Raw genomic sequence first — 24,059 nt, forward strand, 5'->3', positions numbered from 1 at the left:
ATTTTATTTTATTTTATTTTATTTTATTTTATTTTATTTTATTTTATTATTTTATTTTTGAGAGAGAAAAACAGACAGAGCACGAGTGGGGAAGGGGCAGAGAGAAAGGGAGACTCAGAATCTGAAGCCGGCTCCAGGCTCTGAGCTGATGCGGGGCTTTAACTCACGGATGGTAAAATCATGACCTCAGCCGAAGTCAGACACCTAACTGACTGACCCACCCAGCGCTCCTCTTTTTAAATATTGATCTACAATAATCTTTACTTACCAACATGAATGCCCAACCAGATTTTTTATATTAGGCTTCAAATCTCTCAGGGTGCCTTTCCATATACAAGAGCAATTGAAACTCCTTATCGTGGCCCAAAAGAGCCTTCCTAGCACCATTCCTGCTACTCTTTGCAGACATCTCCCAGCCAGTCCCAGCATTTACCCTTTGTTTGGCCAATACCAAACCTCTAACATTTCATAAACATACCATGCTCTTTTGGTCTTTGCTGTTCCATTTGCCTAAATGTCCTGCTCCTTTAATGACCTGGCATTTTCCTACGTATTTTTCAAGATTCCCTGTAAACATAAGTATCACTCCAAAGCCTTCTTGGCAACAACCCTCCCATCCCCCCAGCTACACTTCCTCTCACTTCCTATCTCTCTATTCATAGGATAGCTGGCTCACCTTCTCTAAGATCCCAGATCTTATGTGAAAACTTTAATGGTTGCACAAGTAGTATACTATATTAAAGGTATCAGTTTATAAATTTGCTGTCTCATTAGATGTTGACCTCCTTATGGGCCCAGAGTAAGTCTAACCCATCTTTTTTTCTCAAAGTACACAGCAAATGATGGGGGTAGTAGTTACTTTTAGTTTTATTTGCTTAGCATTCCTCTCCTTGAAATCAACCTCACCACCATTCCCCCACAGTTCCAGAACTGCCTTTCTTTCACTTCTCTCCTTTCAGAGCCACAGGATTTGGTTTTTGAGTAAGTCAGTGACCTAAGATTACTTTTCCGGGGATATAAATATTAGTAAATTAGAACACTTTCCTTTCTGTTTAAACTAGGAAGATGTGGTCTGGGAAGCCCCTGAAAGTCATGGGTACAGACACAGACACAAAGACAGTTTAAGAGGATAAAGCATGATCACAGAAGCAGAAATGAGAAAGAAAAAAGCACCCTAGGGCACTGCAGACCCTGGTTTGCAGTTATTCATGTCTACAATGAAACCCCCCTTTTTTTCTTAAGCTGGTTCAACTGGAGTTTTATCATGACCCCAAAATGCTAACTAACAGAGAAAAAAAAAATCAAGAAATGGGAGGTAACTGACAGGTGAAGGAGGGAGGGAGGGAGAGAAAGAAAATTAAAAAGTCAAATGTCACAAGAAATCCTTTCAACCTTACTAAACTCACTCGGTATGCAAGAGTTTTCAAACTTCTCATCAGAATTAGTGTTTGGTAGCAATCAGGTATCAAACCTCTAGGATGAAATTTAAAAACCTTTGTAATGAACGCAAGAATCTACTATATAAATCAGACAAAAAGCAATTAGAAAAGAATTTTAAAATTCCTTGGTTTTAAGTTAAAACTTCTCTATTTATAAATTCAGAAGTCTTCCATAAAAAAAAAAAAAAAAAAAAAGACTAGTATTATGTGGTGATGCTAATTTGGTCACTAATTTCCAAAAGTTTACAACATTATTATGAGAAAAGAATAAAGGCAAATTGCAAGTTTTGCTTTCTAAATTGACCAACAATTTAAAACATTGAAAGGTTAAAACAAAAGGCTCTTAAGGGCACCTGGATGGCTCAGTAGGTTGAGCGTCCAACTTCGGATCAGGTCATGATCTCAGGGTTTGTGAGTTCGAGCCCCGCATCTAGCTTGCTGCTGTCAGCGCAGAGCCCTCACCAGATCCTCTGTCCCTCTCTCTCCCTGCCCCTCCCCCACTCTCTCTCTCTCAAACATAAACAAACATTTTTTAAAAAAGCATCTTAAAGGCTCTTAGGCTCTGATGGATATTTTGCACTTTTGAAAAAGATAATTATTCTATATTGATTTTTTAAATTTTAGAATTTAGCAAACCATGTCAGGATTTTCAGATCTATTCAAATAGCACTGATCTGTCTACACTTCCTTTGAAAAATTATATTATTTAAATATTGGCCCATCAAATTGACAACCCATTATATTTTATCATTATGGAATATGCACTAAGAGCAATATGCGAGGTGCTGGCTAGGAGCTGCTGATCCAAAGTAATTTTTCAGATGGAAATTAATTCAGCAATCTAGGGAAATACTACCACCAAACAATGCCTTACTGAATCTCATTAAATCAATTTGGAAAGGCATATGGGTGGAAAGGTAAAAATAAATCAACAAGATTAAAAAGGAAGTATATTGCTTTGTAACAAAAAGAGAGGAGGTATAGTATCTGGTTGCCAAGTAACAGGATTTTAAGTAGGAATCATTTGTCTTCCTTATAGAATAAGGCAATTTTGAGGATTAGAGCAAAATACTGTTGCATATGGTCCAGTTTATATAAACTGCATTTCCCTCAACCAGACCTACTCCATCTTTCAAGAGGGAGATGAGCTTTCACTGGAGGAGCCATTGCCTAGCAACAAGATGCTAAGAAGGCGAGCTGAGTCCTCTCCAGAAAGAGCTCCCTCTCTCTCCCCACTGCACTGCAATGACCTCTAGCACAGATCAGTGCCCTTGAGAGAACCACCTTAACAACCAGAAAGCTACTGGAGGAGAGTTTTGTTAAGATCACTATGAGGTCTAAGCTTCTTTTGTCTTAAAGCAGATCACACAGTGTTCATGCTTCTGTGGTTAGCACGACACAAAGCATTTTCACCAAACATGATTTTACTTCAGTTAAGCCCCTGGCTGTCATCAGTACTGAGGCACTTGACTCACTACCTAACTAACCACAGGCCTCAGGTCTGTCCGGGCTTACCTGATCACCAAATGTTTGCCGAAAAGAACTGAATGAACTCCATCATCCCTGCTATGACCTCAAGTGTTACACCCACCAGCACCACCCTATCCTGGGCAGGGTAGCAAACCCTCTTTTAACCTCTTATTCACAGTGTGACTGGTCCTCGGCTCCTTTTACCCTTCACTTCCACCTCCTTGATAAAGATTTTAAATATTCTTTTTTTGTTGTCTTAATTGGGCCCTAGTAAGTACACGGTGCTAGGTGCTGGAGATAAAATCAGGAACAAGACATACTTCCTGTGGGAGCTTCTAGGACTCCATGGGAGGAAACAGGAGAAGCCATGGGGCAGGCTGCCTGGAGAGAATGACTCTCCTATGAGGCCTAAAGAGCCTGCAGAAGTTAGTGGGGGCAAAAAGGTGGGAGTAGCTAGAAAGTGTGGTGGACTAGAGGTGGGGAAGAAGACATCTTGCAGAGAGAACAAAGGCAACAAGAGAGTGGGATCCTGAAGCCAGGGGAGTATGGTACCCTACCGTCATATCCTTACAGTTCAGTATTTGTAAGTTTTTAGCTACGAGTCAAACGGACTCAGTAACTTTTTATTGCAACCTAGCATACAACCAAAACCATTCACAAATCTATTACAAAAGCTGCTGTATTTCACCAGTCTCTTACTCCAATTACATTTATTCAAAATGTGTTTCCATATGTTTCCAAACAGGAGACAGGGCTTGGAATACACTCAAAATAATTATTCTTAAGGGTATAGGACAGTGGAATAGAGTACGTACTAGTAAATCTTTTGTCAAATTGCAAATACCCAAGAAAAAAAAATAGGAAATGTTTTCAGAGCAATCCAGATACTACCCTTGCAAATGTCTGTATTCACATGGACTTACTATTCCTAGATGCTGGTCTTAATTTTCTTTCAAAGGAGAAAAATAGGCATGCCATTTGCTTATGATTGTTTCAATAGATAAAACGTTTAATTTTTGAAGGGCTGTTCTGGAAACACAGAACAAAATTAGAGCTCCAGGCTTCTCTGATTTGCTCTTCAGAGCTGGGCGGCTACTCTGCCTCTCTGCTGCCCCCATGTGCATTGACAGAACATAGCAGCACAGTAAACCTTGCCTGAGAACAAACCTGCCAAGCCACAGAACTTCAGCAAAGGAGGGACAACGTGACAAGCACAAGCCTTTCTCACAGATTCCAGGAATCTGGATTGGTTGTGACTCAATCGCTGCGCAGATGGGTTTCTATTGACTAATATTTTAAGGATTTGTTTCAAAGAGAGGAGAGTTTTTCCAATATCCAAAGACAGCTCAAAATGTATATTCAAACAATATGAAGAATAAGAAAGCAAGATGTAATCGGCTAATTAAGGTTCCAGTTTGTACAATTACAGAACAGTTATTGCCCAGCCAAGAACCAAATCTTACTGGTTTTTCTTTCCACCTTAGAAGTGCTATTCTGTTCCTTGCTAGTGGAATGGTATACATCGAGGATTTCATTTAGCTTTCTTATCTTACTAAAGCTAAATACATGCATTTCCTTAAAAAATAACCTGTTTTTGGCAACTTGTATGACATACAAAATGTGAAAGAAAATTCTATTTTTGAGCTAACTTTCATACAGTGCCTTTCAAATATGCCAATCCTTTCTTCTTTATTTCTATTCTGTGCCTTAGAGATTGTAAGTATTCCTACACCTTCATATATCATTCCTCTGCAGATGGTTTGCAAATGGTTCCTCAGCTTTTCTTGTATACTAGAAATTAATCTTTGAATGTTTCACCCCTGGCTCAAATTAAAAGGATAATTCCTTCTTCTCCCAAACCTTCTTTCATACTGATTTTCCTACATTTTGGGTTTTCTTATCATCTTTCCAAGCTTAACACCCAAAAGTTATTTTTGAATCCCTTTCCCCTTTCCTCTATCTTCATTTTCCAACCTGTCAATGCTAGGAATTCTGCCATGGGCTTTTGTACCATTGGCCGGAGATTTCTGGTGAAAAGTGGATGCTTAATAAAGATCCACAGATGGATTTTTGATGGATGGATGGATTGTTTGATAGATGGACTGAGAGAAAAAGACATTAGACAATCATAATTTTGAAAAAAAAAAACAACTAAGAGGATAGGTATGCTGTAACAGGGAGATGGAATCCAATTCAAAGTGGGGGTACAACAGGGATAGGCCTTCATGATGTGATTTTTTTAAGCTAATATTTATAAGATAAGAAGCTGTTAATCAAATAAAAAGAAGGAGAAAAGCATTCCAGGCTGAGGGAATGGACTGTTCTCCTATGAGGAAGGAAGGAGCTAACTGCAACATGGGGAGAGGAGAGAAGAGGGAAAGATGATGAAGTGCCAGACTGGAGTGTTAGCTGAAGGCTTTTTGTTTTTTTTTTAAATCCTCCTTTGGCATATTTATAGCTTTTTTAGCAGGTGAATCATACGTTCATGCCAACTGCCTATTCCATATTTGAGATTTGAAACTTAAGATTGAAATTGGGTCTTACAGCACATGTGATTAGAGATTTTATCCTAAGAGCAAAGAAAGCTGTGGAAGAGATTTAACCAGGGAAGTGACACATTCTGATTTGAGCTTATAAAATACACTAGAACATTTCCATAACACAGTAAGTGTAGTCCAAAATTTTTACTGCCGTAAAATGTATCTTTTTTATGATTAGGTTAATGAAGTGACCTGGATGAGCCTACCAGGACAGTAGAAGGAGTTCAGCCACAGCAGGGCCTGGCTCCCAGCCTCATTCAGCAACCACCTGTGGCAGCTGTCCAGTCTAGATTAAATATTGGTCAGGATGATTCTTGGTGCTGCAGCTTGGATTTCCAACATAGTAGCAGCAATATCAAGAATCTCTTGTTTTGCTGATACCATCTAGAGAAACTGAACTGAAAGAAAACCGGGGGGAATGGAAGAAGCTCCTCATCTACTTCCCAAGATATGAGCTCCTGATATTTCCTCGATGAGCATTACCTTCTTCTCTTTGGGCTTCTCCACCAAAAGATGAGAACTTTATTATTTTTTAAGGTTTATTTGTTTATTTATTTATTTTGAGAAAGAGAGAGAGAGAGAGAGAATAAGTGGGAGAGGGCAAAGAGAGAATCCCAAGCAGACTCCCTGCTATGAGTGCAGAGCCCAACACAGGGCTTGATCCCATGAACCATGAGATCAAGACCTGAGCCGAAATCAAGAGTCAGCTGCTCAACCAACTGAACCACTCAGGTGCCCCCAAATATGAAAACGTTAGCCTCCTGTTTGGGAATGGGGGAAGGATGGAGAATAGCAATCAATCACAAACTGCACTGTATTTAGTTTATCTTAATTACTAGTGGGTTGTCATGTGCTTTTATGGTAACACTCCAACTGTTATGTGGAAATTGGATTACAGGTGGTAGAAAGGTTTTTTAGTTAGCAGATCAGTAGGAGGCAATTGCAATAGCTCAAATGAGAGATGAAAGGTTTTGTTTTTTTTGTTTTTGTTTTTTTACCTTTTTCTAAAGTAATTTCTCTACCCAATGTGGAGCTCAAACTCATGACCCCAAGATCAAGCATTGTACACTCTACTTACTGACCCAGTTAGGCACCCTGAGAGATGAAGTTTTCTTAAACTAAAGTGGCAGCAGCAGAAATGGAGGTAAGCAGGCACATATGAGATATTGAGGAAGCAGAATCAACTGATTCAGTGATTGATTGGATGTCAGGTAGTAGAGGGTAAAGTGTCAAGAAAGACCTGTGATTGCCCAGATTTCTAACATGAAAAGAGAAGCATATGGTGGTTCAGAATACTGACATACTTGGAAGGAGAAAAATTCAGGAAAAGATCACGAGTTCAGTTTTGAACATATGTTTGAAGTCCTACAAGACACTGAAGTAGATTTATTACTTAAGCAAATGGCTGTGCATGTCTAGAGCTCAAATGAATGGTTCTAACTAGAGGTAAAAATTTGGAACCTATTACTGTGGAGATGGTAATTGAAGTCGTTAGAAAGAATATGATTGTATAGGGAAACAAGGTTAGATTAAAAAAGAAAAACAAAAGGACTAGCACACAAGAATGAGAAAAATAGGGAGAATATGGTGGTCGGTCTAGATGCCATAAGAAGAAAGTTTCTCAAAATCTTATGAACACGAAACCATGCTGAAAGCTGTTCAGAGGTCAAGCAAAACAGAACAGAAAATGATCTGACCCATTGATTTGGACAGCAGGGTGACTTTAGCAAGTAGAGTTGTGTGGAAGAAGTCAGAGTCAAAACCAGACTGGAGTTATTTGTTAATTTATTGAGAAATTTTAAAATGCAAAGTGACATGTTTAATTTTATATAGTTGTTGGGATGTAAGCAGTAAGCCTAGATACTTCTTTGAAAAAGTTTTGTAGTACAGAAAAAAAAGAGGCAAGACTATAGGTGAGAAGAAATTTTGTTTTTAAGATAGGACACATTTGAGACTATTGAGAGAAAAGGGTCAATAATGATGGAAGAAGTAATGACAGAAGATAGAGAAAAGATAGAAAATTTAAGATTCTTGAGGAAGTGGGAATAAGTGGCATTGAGAACACAAGAGAGGTTTGCCTTTGATCAGAGGAGGAAGAGTTCTAGTGTTGCCTAGGAGAGGAGGGGTGCAGATGATGGGGGTCTCACAGATTCTGTGCTTGGCAGTTCCCAAAGCCTTTAATACTCTGGGTTTAGACTCTTTTGTTAACCTCCAAACTGGTCACCCTGCACTGGACTCTTTCTACTCTACAACATTCAACACAAATTATGTATCACAAAGAACTACATCAATAATGTCATTTCTCCACTTGAACGTCTTTAGCGACTACAAAGAAGGACACTGAAGAAGATGTACTGGATGTTAAGAGTTAGAACCAGGTCAAAACAGAGGACCTGGCCTTAGCTCAGCTATATGCTCATCAAAATCCCTTCACTCCTTTGTCCCTGTTTTCCAAACTCCTTTCTTTACACAACCTGGCTTCCCTAAGCCATTGCCACTCCCATCGTGACACATCATCAATGATCAAGGTTCACTTCTTTACTTTCCTCTGCACTTACACCAATGACTCCCACAGAGAAGCCCTACAACACTCATTTGGTTATTTACTGGTACTACTCATATTGCAGTTGAATTTCTCATGGTTTTACGCATGCCTTCTCACACAGGCACCATGCTTCCATTGGTAGGTGTATCTAAGAGAAAGTAGCAGAGTACCTTTTGCATTACACACACACACGCGTGCGCGCGCACACACACACACACACACACACACACACACAGATACGCAATATTTTGCAACAGTCATACAGAAAGGGAAACAGGAAACAAGGCAAGAGGTCTTTAGGAAGTCACTTCTGCTACATCATCATGCTAAAACTCACAGTCACATTTCCACAAGAATGTTCAAAGAATATTCTCAATGGACATACGTTCAAAAGAAGCCATTTCAGAGAGTCAGAAAAATTGAGTCCAGTGCCCTAATTAATTGACTTCGGGCAAGTCACTTTCCCTTTGGGTCGCAGGGTCTTCATTTGTACAAAAAAAGTACATAGACAAAATAATCTCTCATTTTCCTTCTAGCTATAGTATTCTATAAATCTCTTTTTGAGAATGAGGCTGATTATGAGTGAAGAGGCATTTTAGGATTACAGAGATTGTGACCACAGAGTGATGATCTTACAATTTATAGTCCTTTCTTTGCATTTACTAGGGAAGGAAAAAAAGTACTGAGTGATATTTTCATTTTCTGTGAGCTGCATTGTCCTTCCTGGGGAAAGTCTACTATCACCTTTAGAATATGAAGTGATTAAACCATAATACTCTTCAACTGCTTGCAATGTAAGGCAGTGTTTGATGATGAATGGTTACATAGATAGCCTCATAGCACCACCAAATATGAAAAAGTTGCTTTTAGATCAGACTCTAAGCATCAAACTAGTCCCACAAAGAAAAAAAAAATCCAATGCCCTTATTGTTAAATAATGACTCCAGTAACAACTACAATTATTTCACTCTTGCAACTGATAGCAATTTCTGTGGAAAATAATCAGCTAACATTTAACATAATTTCTTGGAAAAAAGCGGCACTCTCAAATAAATACATAAGACTCAGTTTACTAATTACATGAAGGATTAGAATGAATCATGAATCAATAAAAAGAGCTAAACCCTATTCATATATCCAGTAATAAATATTTAAGCACAGACTAGGATTCGTAATCATGTGGTTAAAAATTAAGGCCCTGCAGGACGCTTGAGTGGCTCAGTCAGCTGGGCGTCCGACTTCAGCTCAGATCATGATCTTGTGGTCTGTGAGTTGGAGCCCCGCATCGGGCTCTGTGCTGACAGCTCAGAGCCTGGAGCCTGCTTCGGATTCTGTGCCTCCCTCTCCTTCTGCCCCTCCCCTGCTTGTGCTCTGTCTCTCTCTCAAAAATAAACATAAAATTTAAAAAAATAAAAGAAATTAAGGCCCTGAACCAAGGTATCTATGTCCTGGCTCAAAAGGCAATAGGACCTGAAGGAAGAGGTCATTCTTATAGTGTGGTAGGCATAATAATGGCCTTCCAAAGATGCCCACATCCTAATTCCTGGAATGTGCAACTGTGTTACCTTATATGATAAAACGGGCTTTGCTGATGCGATTAAATTAAACATTTTGAAATAAAGATTATTCTGGTGGTTCCAGTATATTCACAAGGGCCCTTAGAAGAGCAAGGCAGGACGGTCAGAGTCAGGGAAGGTGATGTGCCAGTGGAACCAGAGGTCAGAGTGATGTGGGCTCATGAGAGAATTACATTGTTTACCACAAACTGTTTTATTCTCCTTCTCCTGTATCAATTACATACCCAGCTTTTTTTTTAAGTCAAAGAGCAAATGCAGAATTACGTGAATATATTTGTCTTAGTCTTTAAATGACTCTGATAGGTCTTTTCATGATTTACTTTTAGGTAAACATACTAGTTTCCTCTTGCAGGTATCACAAATGAGCACAGACTCAGTGGATTATAAATACTGCTAAAGATTTTCATGGAAGTGGTGTTTTTTTTATTGTGTGTGTGTGTGCGCCTAAGTTTATTGTATAGAATACCTAAAATTCTCACAATGGTGGGTTCCCTCCATCTCAACAAATTCTTTAATCGTTCTTATAATATTGTGAATTAAAGCCTCCTCTGAGTGTTGTTAAATATAGGAACATGAGCTCCTCATATCCACTTATCACCAATAAATAATATGTAATTTTTTCTGAATAGAAATATTCTATGTGCCATTGTTTCAATAATACATGTCCACTTGGAATATATTATTTAGAGACATAATTCAAAAGTATATTATATCTTCAAAAAAAATTATAACTCCTGGGGCACCTGGGTGGCTCAGTCGGTTAAGTGTCCAACTTTGGCTCAGGTCATGATCTCGCGGTTTGTGAGTTTGAGCCCCATGTGGGGCTCTGTGCCGACAGCTCGGAGCCTTGAGCCTGCTTCAGATTCTGTGTCTCCTTCTCTCTCTGGCCCTCCCCCACTTGTGCTCTGTCTCTCTCTGTCTCTCAAAAATAAATAAATGTAAAAAAAATTTTTTAATAAAAAAATAAAAAATATTATAACTCCTAATAAAGATATGTAATCTGTATAGACCATTAATTGTGAAAATGCTTCCTGACAGTGCATGGCTTTCTTGCATGACTAGATATGGAACTGATGTTAAAGCCTCACTTAGGCTCTAAATATACAATGGAAATTATTTATTTTACTTTTTTCACTGAAACCACAAAATTAAACATTGTTAAATGTTAGCTGTTGGGAGAGTCTATGTAACAAATCACCCAAAGATAGGAGGCTTCTCTCATTTCCATGGAGCCAAGGGTCTCATGGAATCCATGAATTAGTAGCAGAAGAGCTGCAAGGAATTTGTTAGCCCCTTGAAAATGCAAGCAACTGTGTGTGTGTGTGTGTGTGTGTGTGTGTGTGTGTCCCTATGCACACATGTGGACCTATATTCTTAGGTCCTTACATTCTTATATAGCATAAATAAATGTCATCATTGCTTACAGCAGTCTGTAAATAGAAATACTATCTCTCCGTAGGCAAGCTTCAGTAGGCAAAAGGTTAGATACTTATAGTTTCCATTCTTACCCCAATTACACCATCCCAGTTATACCTTGGTCAAATCATTGCATCGTTTATTGCCTCAAATGTTTACTTCTTAAAACAGAGTTAATGCTGATTTCCTTATGCCCCATATTACTCGAGTCTCCACTTGGAGACAGATGGAGGGAATAAATAGCCAGGCCTCACTCTCTTCTCCCTCTGACCTCATGCCAGACCTCTTAGCAGCTGAACCTAACTGTAAGCCAGAGTGCAAAGTTACCTGGTGATATGCTCCACACAGCCTATCCTTGCACAGCAAAAAGAAGGGAGGAGATGGGGAGAGAGTAGATCCTGGGGAACGAGGCACGGTGAGTCAGAGCAAGCTATCCTGCACATGCCCTCAGGTACGAAGTTCTTAAAGCTACACGTACTAACACGGGGTCTTTACACTTGCTCTTTACGTCTTTAGGTTCTTATCAAATGTCACCTCTTTGGTGAGACCTCTTATCACCCTATTTGAAGTAGCAAGCTGCCTTACACCTGCCTTTGACTCGCCACCTCCTGTCCTGCTTGGAGTCTGATGGCAGCACTATCATCCTTACACAGACTGCAAACCTCACTTGCTTATATTTTTTTTCATTATTGTCAGCCTCTCCCCACTAGACCATAAGCTCCAAGAGAGCAGGAAATATTCTGGCTCTGAGAACATTGCCTATCTTCAATGCCTGCATCGGCAATATCTGGTACCCAATAGGCACTCAATCTATCCTTAATAAATTAAGAAAATTCTTGTGCTGTGTTTTAAAAATGAAAACAGGCCTGTTAGTAACAAACCTGTAGTGTTTTTCTTTTTTCAAAATCACTACAGATTACTACTGGTAGCTTTCACTATCTGAACTTTATCTCCTAAATCTCTCTTTTTTTTGACAAAAGTGATTGCTGTCTCTGCTGAGCTTCAGAGGAGAGTATCTGTATCCCTTAGAGCAGTACACTCTCCCCATGTGTATCAGTTATTTGCATGCATATCTTATCAGCAAAACTGCATTCCATGTTCTTCGAAGGAAGGATCTGTGATTTATGCAACGTCCATGCTCTACAGCGCGGAGCACAATCCACTGCCTGTAATGTGTTGAAGAGCATTAGCCCTGGAATCGGGCCCTGCATTCAATTCGTGCCTCCATGCTCACCATAAGACCCTGCCATTTAAGGTCTCTAAGCTACATCATGGATAGCTACAAGGTTTAAATAAGATGATACATTTAAACCATTAGCCAATAAATGCTCGATAAAGCATATCCATCATTACCTTAGTGAGTGTTCGGTGTCTGTTAAACAAATTAATGGCTATAGTAAGATATGGAAGAATAAAATCCATACAAGATCAAATCTTCCCATGTCCTTGTTTAGTGATATATGGTGGGTCCTTCATGTAAACTAGAAAAGAAATCACTGTCTAGAGTGCAGACTCTTGGTTGCTCAGGATCAAATCCATTCTTACTTACTGTATGACCTTGACCAGGTATTTAACCTTTCTTTTTTTTCTTTTTATTTATTTTTTAAAATTGTTTAATATTTATTTATTTTTGAGAGAGAGAGAGAGACAGACAGAGCGTGAGGGGAAGAGGGCAGACAGAGAGGGAGACACAGAATCCAAAGCAGACTCCAGGCTCTGAGCTGACAGCACAGAGCCCAAAGCAGGGCTCAAACCCACGAACGGTGAGATCATGACCTGAGCCGAAGTCAGACACTTAACTGACTGAGCCACCCAGGCTCCCCTCTTTTTATTTATTTTTGAGACAGAGAGGGACAGGGAATGAGCAGGGGAGGGGCAGAGAAAGAGAGGGAGACACAGAATCTGAAGCAGGCTCCAGGCTCTGAGCTGTCAGCACAGAGCCCGACACGGGGCTTGAACTCACAGACTGAGATCATGACCTGAGCTGAAGTCAGACACTTAACTGACTGAGCCACCCAGGCGCCCCTGGGTATTTAACTTTTCTACCCTTGAGTTTTCTCACGTAATCCATTGAGAACAGAACCAGGGTGTAGTAAATGATTGATATCACTAATTACTATAGACACTAAAAGAGACACCAAACTGAAAAAAAAAAAAAAAAAGTTTTATTTTAATCTGATAGGCTGTTAAACATTCAGAAATTCTAGGAATTTAGTCTGCATGCTAATGATAAATAAAGAGCTATAATTAATTTTTTTGGAGCCTCTTGTTACCACAGTCTTGTCTTTTCAAGATAGGACTAAACCATAGACATTTAGAGAAAATTACTTAAAAACAAGCAGTGTTCCAAAGAGGTAAAATATAACTTCAAAAATTCTTTTATGCATTTGTTAAAAGTAATCCTCAGAGCAGCTGTTATTAAAACTTTCTACATTTTATCATCCAACAGTGTTATTTCACAATCATTAATAATTAATCATAGGTCTCTGATTCATTCCTGTCCACTCTAAAAATAGAATACCATGAATAGGCTTAGAACCTTAGCAACAGAATATTGAGTATTCTATCAACCTAACCCAGGTACCTGCTCACATTTTGCAAACAGATCTGTCTCAGAATTGCTAAACTGGAAGGTATTTCATTGCAAAATCAGACATATCTGTCCTACTTGCAGTGATTTCAAACTCATCTCCCTAAAAGCCTCAACATTTCTTCCGCTATTTGCCTGCTAGCACAGAACAACAGAGCTTGTGCTACTATCTTGAGACTCTCAATATGGAGTCCATCAGACAGGAAGCCTACTAGATCAGTACCAACCTGGCCAGCCACCTAATGGAGTTTCTGATGTCTACCATGGGACAGATATTTGAACGAGCTCTGAATGAGAACATTGAATGAGAAAACGTCAATACGGGTAGCATCTAATCTTTACTTAAATTTTAATTTAATTTGTGCAATTTAGAGATAGGAGGTGCCAACATGGTGGAGAAGTAGGGGGATCCATACTTCCCGTGTCTCTCAAAGAAGTGTAGAAGCCAAAGGGCTTTGAACACCAGAGCCTGGGAGGAAAAGAGACTGAATCTACTAGGAATAAAATGGGAAAGCTGGAAAAAAGATATGTGGGTAACTGTGAAATGGGGGAGATAAAAACAAAGGCCACGTGGGTATGGAGTGGAGGGACCCCTTCTGCGGAGAGCCAAAGGGGAGAGAAAGAGCAGCTAGGGAAGTGTAGGACCATATCTGGACAGGAGAAAGATCTCGGACTGAGACTGAGAGGGCTCCGATCTCTAACTGCAGAGCTTCCTTCGGACTGGGGCTGGCTCCCTCGGCACCTGGGGAAGAGGGGAGCCAAGCCTGCGTGTGGTGGTAGTTCAGGGGCTCAGTCCACAGTTGGAAAAAGTGGTTCCCTGCCTGGAGGGCTGCGAGATAGTACAAAGCCTGCCTGTGTCTGCCATCCCTGGGGGCTCCCGGGAGGTCAGTGGCATAGTCTACAGTAGGAGAAAGTGGTCCGCTTCCTGGGGTGCTGTGGGAAAAGATAAGGCCTGCCTGCATCTGCTTGTGTCTGTGAGGGCAGTGGCTCAGTCTGCAGTAGGAGAAGCTGGTCCTCCCTGAAGTGCCGCGGCACAGACAAAGCCAGCCGGGACTACATATAGGGCTGCACTGAGAGGTACTTCCCCAGTGCAGAGCACACAGAGCAGGACTTTGAATCCTAGCCAAGTGTAGGGTCAGGGTAGTTGGTGGAGTGAGAAGGACCACCCCATCTGCACCTGCGGCACAGTGAGGACGACTCAAACAGAGGCCACTGGGTCTGGCTCTGGAGAAGAGACAGGGGGATCCCCATTCCCCACCCCTGCCCCAACCACCACCACTAAGGCGGGGCGTCAGAGATCACTCCCAGGGCTCATAGTGGAGGTGGATCCAGATTATGCCAAACCACGCCCCCTTGCATTGGGTAACTGCGTATCCACCCCAGCCGCACAGACCCTGCAGACAGCTCCTCCCCACAAGCGATGCAGCATTGCCCGAATTAACTCTAGGTCGATTCTGGATATATAGATATATTCTCCCTCCCCCCTTTTCTCCTCCTTATCCCTTCCCTCCCCTAGGCTGGTTACTCTGGTTACTGGTCTGTCTAAACAGACATATTTAATCCACTCTCTTGGTACATGTTCTCCACCTCCATCTTTACACTCCTTTCTCTCTCTCTCTCTCTCTCTCTCTGGAATAATCAAGCCATACAGTTTCTCTGTCTGGGTAACTTTCTCTTCGTTTTGTTTTCCCTGCCTCTTTCTTTCTTTCCTTTTCTCTCTCTCTGGATTAAGCCTTTTAGTCTCTCTGCCTAATTGATGTTTATTTTTTCTCCCCACCGGCCCCCCTGTCATTTCTCTCTTTGCATGTGCTCTTCCATCAGCACCACCTCCACCCTCTTCTTTACTTGTAGTTGGTGACTTGGGGTTTTTTGGTTTTAGTCTTTAGTTTTTTATTTTTGTGTATTTGTTTGTGTTACTTGTGTATTTGCGTGTATTTGTCTCCATTTTGTCTATCTGTTTTCCTTGACAGGGTTACTCCAAGGAACAAATCAAAGCACACCTGGTGGAGGGTCCAAAATATTACAACGAGTAAGGTAATAAATAACCAAAGTCACAACAACAGAGAGCAAGTAATAATCTCTGAAAAAAACGCTCCTGAAGGGCCAGGCCCTGGACAGTGTATGACCCTCCTTTAATATAGCAGTGCTCTCAGGTGCAGAGCACACAGCAAGCTTTTAAAACGCATAAGGGACAGAAAATTAGCCAAAATGACGAAACGGAAGAATTCTCAAAAGAAATTCCAGGAAGTAGGACAGCCAACGAATTGATCAAAACCATTTTAAGCAATATAACTGAACAAGAATTTAGAATAATAGTCATAAAATTAATTGCTGGGCTTGGGAAAAGCATTGAGGACAGCAGAGAATCTATTGCTACAGAGATCAAGGGACTAAAAAATAGTCATGATGAATTAAAAATGCTATAATGAGGTGCAAAATAAAATGGAGGCAGCCACAGTGTGGATTGAAGAGGCAGAGGGGAGAATAGGTGAATTAGAAGATAAAATTATGGAAAAAGAGGCAGCTGAGAAAAAGAGAGATAAAAGAGTACGAGGGGAGAATTAGAGAACTAAGTGATGCAATCAAATGGAACAATATCCGTATCATAGGAATTCCAGAAGAAGAAGAGAGAGAAAAAGGGGCTGAAGGTATATTTGAACAAATCATAGCTGAGAACTTCCCCAATCTGGGGAAGGAAACAGGCATTGAAATCCAAGAGGCACAGAGAACTCCCTTCAGGCATAACTTGAATCAATCTTCTGCATGACATATCATAGTGAAACTGGCAAAAACACAAGGATAAAGAGAGAATTCTGAAAGCAGCTAGGAATAAATGGGCCTTAACATACAAAGGTAGACACATAAGAGTAGTAGCAGACCTATCTACTAAAACTTGGCAGACCAGAAAGGAATGGCAGAAAATCTTCAATGTGATGAATGGAAAAAATATGCAGTCGAGAATCCTTTATCCAGTAAGTCTGTCATTCAGAATAGAAGGAGAGATAAACGTTTTCCCAAACAAACAAAAACTGAAGGAATTCACCACCACTAAACCAGCCCTACAAGAGACCCTAAGGGGGACTCTGTGAGTGAAATGTTGCAAGGACCACAAAGTAACAGAGACACCACTATAAACATGAAAACTACAGATATCACAGTGACTCTAAACCCGTATCTTTCAATAATAACACTGAATGTAAATGGACTAAATGCTCCAACCAAAAGACACAGGGTATCAGAATGGATAAAAAAACAAGACCCATCTATTTGCTGTCTACAAGATACTCATTTAAAAAAAATTTTTTTACATTTATTTATTTTTGAGAAACAGAGTGAAACAAAGTGTGAGCAGGGGAGAGGCAGAGAGAAAAGGAGACACAGAATCTGAAGCAGGCTCCAGGCTCTGAGAGGTCAGCACAGAGCCTAATGCGGGGCTTGAACCCACGAACTGTGAGATCATGACCTGAGCCGAAGTCAGACGCTCAACTGACTGAGCCACCCAGTAGTCCCAAGAGACTCATTTTAGACCTGAGGACACCTTCAGATTGAAAGTGAGGGGATGGAGAACTATCTATCACGCTACTGGAAGTCAAAAGAAAGCTGGAGGAGCCATACTTTGATATCAGACAAACTAGACTTTAAATTAAAGGTTGTAACAAGAGATGGGAAGAAGGGCATTATATAATAATTACAGGGTCTATCCACCAGGAAGAGCTAACAATTATAAATATCTATGCACTGAATTTGGAAGCCCCCAAATACATAAAACAATCACAAACATAAGTAACCTTATTGATAAGAATGTGGTAATTGCAGGAGACTTTAATGTTCCACTTACAACAATGGATAGATCATCTAGACAGGGAATAAATAAAGAAACAAGGGTCCTGAATGATACATTGGATCAGATGGATTTGACAGATATATCTAGAACTCTGCATTCCAAAGCAACAGAATATACTTTCTTCTCGAGTGCACGTGGAACATTCTTCAAGATAGATAACATACTGGGTCACAAAACATCCCTTAATAAGTATAAAAGAATTGAAATCATACCATGCACACTTTCAGATCACAATGCTATGAAACTTGAAATCAACCACAGGAAAAAGTCTGGAAAACCTCCAAAAGCATGGAGGTTAAAGAACACCCTACTAAAGAATGAATGGGTCAACCAGGCAATTAGAGAAGAAATTAAAAGATACATGGAAACAAATGAAAATGAAAATACAACAATCCAAACCCTTTGGGATGCAACAAAGGCAGTCCAGAGAGGAAAATACATCGCAATCCAGGCCTATCTCAAGAAACAAGAATAATCCCAAATACAAAATCTAACAGCACACCTAAAGGAACTAGAAGCAGAACAGCAAAAACACCCCAAACCCAGCAGAAGAAGAGAAATAATAAAGATCAGAGCAGAAATAAACAATATAGAATCTAAAAAAAACAAAAATCAAACAAACAAACAAAACAAACCAGTAGAACAGATCAATGAAACCAAGAGTTGGTTTTTTGACAAAATAAACAAAATTGATAAACCTCTAGCTAGGCTTCTCAAAAAGAAAAGGGAGAGGACTCAAATAGATAAAATCACGAATTAAAATGGAATTATTACAACCAATCCCTCAGAAATACAAGCAATTGTCATGGAATACTATGAAAAATTATCTGCCAACAAACTGGACAACCTGGAAGAAATGGACAAATTCCTAAACACCCACACAATTCCAAAACTCAAACGGGAAGAAATAGAAAATTTGAACAGACCCATAACCAGTGAAGAAATTGAATCAGTTATGAAAAATCTCCCAACAAATAAGAGTCCAGGACCAGATGGCTTCCCTGGGGAATTCTACCAGACATTTAAAGCAGAGATAATACCTATCCTTCTCAAGCTGTTCCAAAAAATAGAAAGGGAAGGAAAACTTCCAGACTCATTCTATGAAGCCAGCATTACTTTGATTCCCAAACCAGACAGAGACCCAGAAAAAAAGAGAACTACAGGCCAATATCCCTGATGAATATGGATGCAAAAATTCTCAACAAGATACTAGCAAATTGAATTCAACAGCATATAAAAAGAATTCTTCACCAAGATCAAGTGGGATTCATTCCTGGGCTGCAGGCTGGTTTAATATTCACAAATCAATCAATGTGATACATCACATTGATAAAAGAAAAGAACTATATGATCCTGTCAATCAATGCAGAAAAAGCATTTGACAAAATTCAGCATCTTTTCTTAATAAAAACCCTCGAGAAAGTTGGGATAGAAGGAACATACTTAAACATCATAAAAGCCATTTATGAAAAGCCCGCAGCTAATATCATCCTCAATGGGGAAAAACTGAGAGCTTTCCCCCTGAGATCAGGAACACGATAGGGATGTCCACTCTCACCACTGTTGTTAGCATAGTGGTGGAAGTTCTAGCATCAGCAATCAGACAACAAAATGAAATCAAAGGCATCAAAATTGGCAAAGATGAAGTCAAGTTTTCACTTTTTGCAGATGACATGATACTGTACATGGAAAACTCGAAAGACTCCACCAAAAGTCTGCTAGAACTGATACATGAATTCAGCAAGGTTGTAGGATACAAAATTAATGTACAGAAATCAGTTGCATTCTTATACACTAATAATGAAGCAACAGAAAGACAAATAAAGAAACTGATCCCATTCACAATTGCACCAAGAAGCATAAAATACCTAGGAATAAACCTAACCAAATATGTAAAAGATCTGTATGGTGAAAACTATAGAAAGCTTATGAAGGAAATTGAAGAAGATATAAAGAAATGGAAAAACATTCCATGCTCATGGATTGGAAGAATAAATATTGTTAAAATGTCAATACTACCCAAAGCTATCTACACATTCAATGCAATCCCAATCAAAATTGTACCAGCATTCTTCTTGAAGCTAGAACAAGGAATCCTAAAATTTGTATGGAACCACAAGAGACCCCAAATAGCCAAAGTAATTTTGAAGAAGACCAAAGCGGGAGGCATCACAATCCCAGACTTTAGCCTCTGCTACAAAGCTGTAATCATCAAGACAGCATGGTATTGGCACAAAAACAGACACATAGACCAATGGAATAGAATAGAAACCCCAGAACTAGACCCACAAACGTATGGCCAACTAATCTTTGACAAAGCAGGAAAGAACATCCAATGGAAAAAACACAGTCTCTTTAACAAATGGTGCTGGGAGAACTGGACAGCAACATGCAGAAGGATGAAACTAGACCACTTTCTTACACCAGTCACAAAAACAAACTCAAAATGGATAAAGGACCTGAATTTGAGACAGGAATCCATCAAAACTCTAGAGGAGAAAGCAGGAAAAAACCTCTCTGACCTCAGCCGCAGCAATTTTTTACTTGACACATCCCCAAGGGCAAGGGAATTAAAAGCAAAAATGAACTATTGGGACCTCATGAAGATAAAAAGCTTCTGCACAGCAAAGGAAATAATCAACAAAACTAAAAGGCAACCGATGGAATGGGAAAAGATATTTGCAAATGATATATCAGACAAAGGGCTAGTATCCAAAATTGATAAAGAGCTCACCAAACTATACACCCGAAAGACAAATAATCCAGTGAAGAAATGGGCAGAAAACATGAATAGACACTTCTCTAAAGAAGACATCTAGATGGTCAACAGGTACATGAAAAGATGCTCAACGTCACTCCTCATCAGGGAAATAAAAATCAAAACCACACTCAGATATCACCTCACGCCAGTCAGAGTGGCCAAAATGAACAAATCAGGAGACTATAGACGCTGGAGAAGATGTGGAGAAACAGGAACCCTCTTGCACTGTTGGTGGGAATGCAAACTGGTGCAGCCACTCTGGAAAACTATTTTGAGTTTCCTCAAAAAATTAAAAACAGACCTACCCTATGACCCAGGAATAGCACTGCTAGGAATTTACCCAAGGGATACAGGAGTGCTGATGCATAGGGGCACTTGTACCCCAATGTTTATAGCAGCACTCTCAACAATAGCTATGTTATGGAAAGAGCCAAAATGTCCATCAACTGACGAATGGATAAAGAAGATGTGTTTATGTATACAATGGAATACTCCTTGGCAATGAGAAAGAATGAAATCTGGCCATTTGTAGCAACGTGGATGGGACTGGAGAGTGTTAGGCTAAGTGAAATAAGTCAGGCAGAGAAAGACAGCTACCATATGTTTTCACTCTTATGTGGATCCTGAGAAACTTAACAGAACACCAGTGGGGAGGGGAAGGGGGGAAAAGTTAAAAGTTACAGAGAGGGAAGGAGGCAAATCATAAGAGACTCTTAAATACTGAGAACTGAGGGTTGATGGGGGGTGGGGGAGAGGGGAAAGTGGGTGATGGGCATTGAGGAGGGCACCTGTCAGGATGAGCACTGGGTGTTGTATGGAAACCAATTTGACAATAAATTATATATAAAAAATTAATAATTTGTGCAATTTATAAATAAACAGTGTAAAGTACTATTCTATATAATTTACAACCATGAGTTCATTTAATCTTCATAACAACCCGACGGGGAAACCAATGCAAAAGTTAAGTTTGTTTCTAAGAGTCACATATCTAATAAATGGACGATGCAGAATTGAAACTCAGGCAGCTGAGTCCTGAATCCGAGAAACTAAAGGCTTAAGCAATCCAAAACAAACAAACCAACCAACCAACAAAGAAAAAAAAACAGTGAACCACAGGTCTGGTTAATATATTTCTTTTTTTTATATAAAAAAGTATCAAATTTATTTCAATATCTAGTTCCATTTTTAAACTAAAGCTGGTGGACAATTTTTTTGTAATTTAAAATTTATTATCAGAGGGGAGGAAAACATTAATAAGCTATCATATACTGACAGCAAATAAAATTACTGGACTATGCATTTGTAAAAGCTTGTTTAATAGTAAAAAGTTCCAGTTATCTACTTAACTAAAGGAAAGATCCTTTAGCTCTTTATTTCTAATTTTAACACATATCTCATTTTGACATAATTTACCTTTTTCATCCAATTACTGGTATGATGACCAAAATTTTTCCAAATGTTAAACCTTTCTTTACCACTTATGAGTTACGACTTAACTATTACTTTTTAAGAATTCCTTAAAAGAAATTTGAAATTTTAATTTTCACCATGAACCTGTTTCATCAGAAAGCAGAATATCACTACTAGGTAAGTTAAAACAAAGAATGGAATTAAAACACAAAAATGGCATCTATATAATGAGCAAATTATCTGATAAGACATTTTAACTACTTCACATTTCTACTTAGCACAAGAAAGAGTAAACTGGTTCCAAGGTAACACAAGGTTTGGCATTTTTACTGCAAGCTTTAAATCATAGTGTTATTCTACTCAACAAGACATCTCTAAGAAAATTGCAGTGTTCATAAGTACAAAAACTGTTATATCTGGTAGGTGGTATTCTATATAGTCAATAAGAGAATTCTTTATAAAATTAGATTTTAAAAAATGCAGAATGTCTGATAATTATCTCAAAGGTTAAAATGAGAAAATGCAGAACACAAAAAGTCATTAGTTAATATGTGGCTTTGAGAAAGCCAGAAATGATTCCATTCCAAGAAATAAGCAATAATGATAAAAGATATAATTAATATACTATATGCCTTTTAAGCCAAAGCACACTTTTCACCTCAGGACAGTTTTGATTTTTACATTCTTAACTCCTTTCATCCAGAAAGGGCCCCATTCTAAGCCATTATTTGAAAAGAATTCATAATGTATAGTCATTTCTCTCCACAGGATGTTTTTGTTTCAGTACATAAGCTGCAAAATGGCAAATGACTAAGTCAGTTATAAAGAATTTATAGAATAAATGCCAATTTACAATAACTGTCAACAGACTTCTACACCAAAGCCTAAAAGTTGCAGTAGTAGAGGTCACAGCTAACATGATCCTTCCATGTGCTCAGACTTCATTGACTACAAATTACTGTCATAAAAATCAGAAAAGAAACCTCAGTGGGTCCTTCCAGAGCTGCTTAATTTTCCAAGTGATTTTTCTCTGGTTATAGAGCCTGTTCATTCCTTCAATCCTTCTTTAGTCGTTTAGCTTTTGCAATATGTTCTTGACGTTTTTGTTTCTTCTTTTGTTCCTTTTCCCTGGCTTCAATCATCTTGGCCAATTTCCAGGACAGTATAGCACTTGCTAGAAACAATGGAGTAAGGGCCAAAATAACCGTTGTAAGGAAGCCATATGGGTCCTTTGCAGCCCATTCCACAACATACTCAGCCCAAGCCTTTATATCAAACATCTTGGTAGCGTCTTATGTTTGAGTAGTTATTTCCAACTTTGTCCTGCGATTATTAGTGAGCCAATCACAATTTCAGATGACCCTTGCTTGTCTTCTTCTTCTTTAGCTCTACCATATACTTGTGAGAGAAGATTTAAATTCTATATACTCCAGGTCGGAAGCCCGGTTCATAAATTTCTGTATAGCTCTTGGCTTTACAGCAGGACAAATACGGGCATGGATTTGAGGTGTGATTAATGTGAGTGTATATATGTTCCTTAACTTAGTTTCAGAATATTCAACTTACCAAGTGATAGTCTATGTATGGATTTCACTAATATGAAAGAGTTCAAAGAGTTAAACACAAAGGTGTACAGCATAGTCTGATATAAAGCAGCAGAGGCAACAATTGAGAAGAATCAAAACTTTCATTTAAAAAAAAATGTTTATTTATTTATTTATTTATTTATTTATTTTTTTTTTGAGAGATTGAGAGAGAGACAGAGAGCAAGCAGGGGAGGGGCAGAAAGAGAGGGAGATACAGAATCCAAAGCAGGCTCCAGGCTCTGAGCTGTCAGCACAGAGCCCAATATGGGACTCAAACCCACCAACTGTGAGATCATGACCTGAGATGAAGTCAGATGCTTAACCGACTGAGCCATCCAGGTGCCCCAAGAAGACTCAAAACTTTAAAACAAGTAGTCCCAGGCTCAGCCAAGAGTAGAGAACAGTGTTTCCTTTTTTTACCCCCATGAAAAAGTAGTCACTTGCTCTTTCTCCAACAGACGGACGATAGATAGATGGCCAGGTAGAAGATAAACAGATAACACACAGATGACCCTTACTTCCTCATGCCACCCAGATTTCTCTTCTGTTCTTTTTCTCTCCCCCAAACGGGATAACTTCAAGCCTGAGTTCATGAATGTCTCTCTGGATACCTGCAGTGTCCGAAATAGTAGCCATGAACCACAAGTGGCCACATAAATTAATTAAAATAAGCAAGCTAAAAATTGAGTTCCTCAGTCCATTCACTACATGTGGCTAGTAGCCACTGACAGCACAGATATGGGAGCTGCTCACCACCATAAAAACTTCTGCTCTAGAGAAAGACGGGAGCCACTGTCAGTTCTGTCCCCTGAAAGTGGTACTGACGCATCTTTTCTGATTTACTCTATTTTTGTGTCATCACAGAGCTACACAATTAA

General features: G+C 39.3%; 1 protein-coding gene across 1 annotated transcript; it reads right to left on the bottom strand.

Annotated features, from left to right (window-relative positions):
• Positions 1-22,233: 22,233 nt before the first annotated feature.
• LOC125910919 (small integral membrane protein 15-like) lies at positions 22,234-23,139 on the bottom strand. Its single transcript, XM_049614457.1, has one exon. The coding sequence runs from the start codon at positions 22,873-22,875 to the stop codon at positions 22,651-22,653; it is 225 nt and encodes a 74-aa protein (XP_049470414.1). The 5' UTR covers positions 22,876-23,139; the 3' UTR covers positions 22,234-22,650.
• Between the last annotated feature and the right edge of the window lie 920 nt (positions 23,140-24,059).

The sequence above is a fragment of the Panthera uncia genome, assembly GCF_023721935.1.
Source record: "Panthera uncia isolate 11264 chromosome C1 unlocalized genomic scaffold, Puncia_PCG_1.0 HiC_scaffold_3, whole genome shotgun sequence".
In the NCBI taxonomy this organism is placed as follows: Eukaryota; Metazoa; Chordata; class Mammalia; order Carnivora; family Felidae; genus Panthera; species Panthera uncia.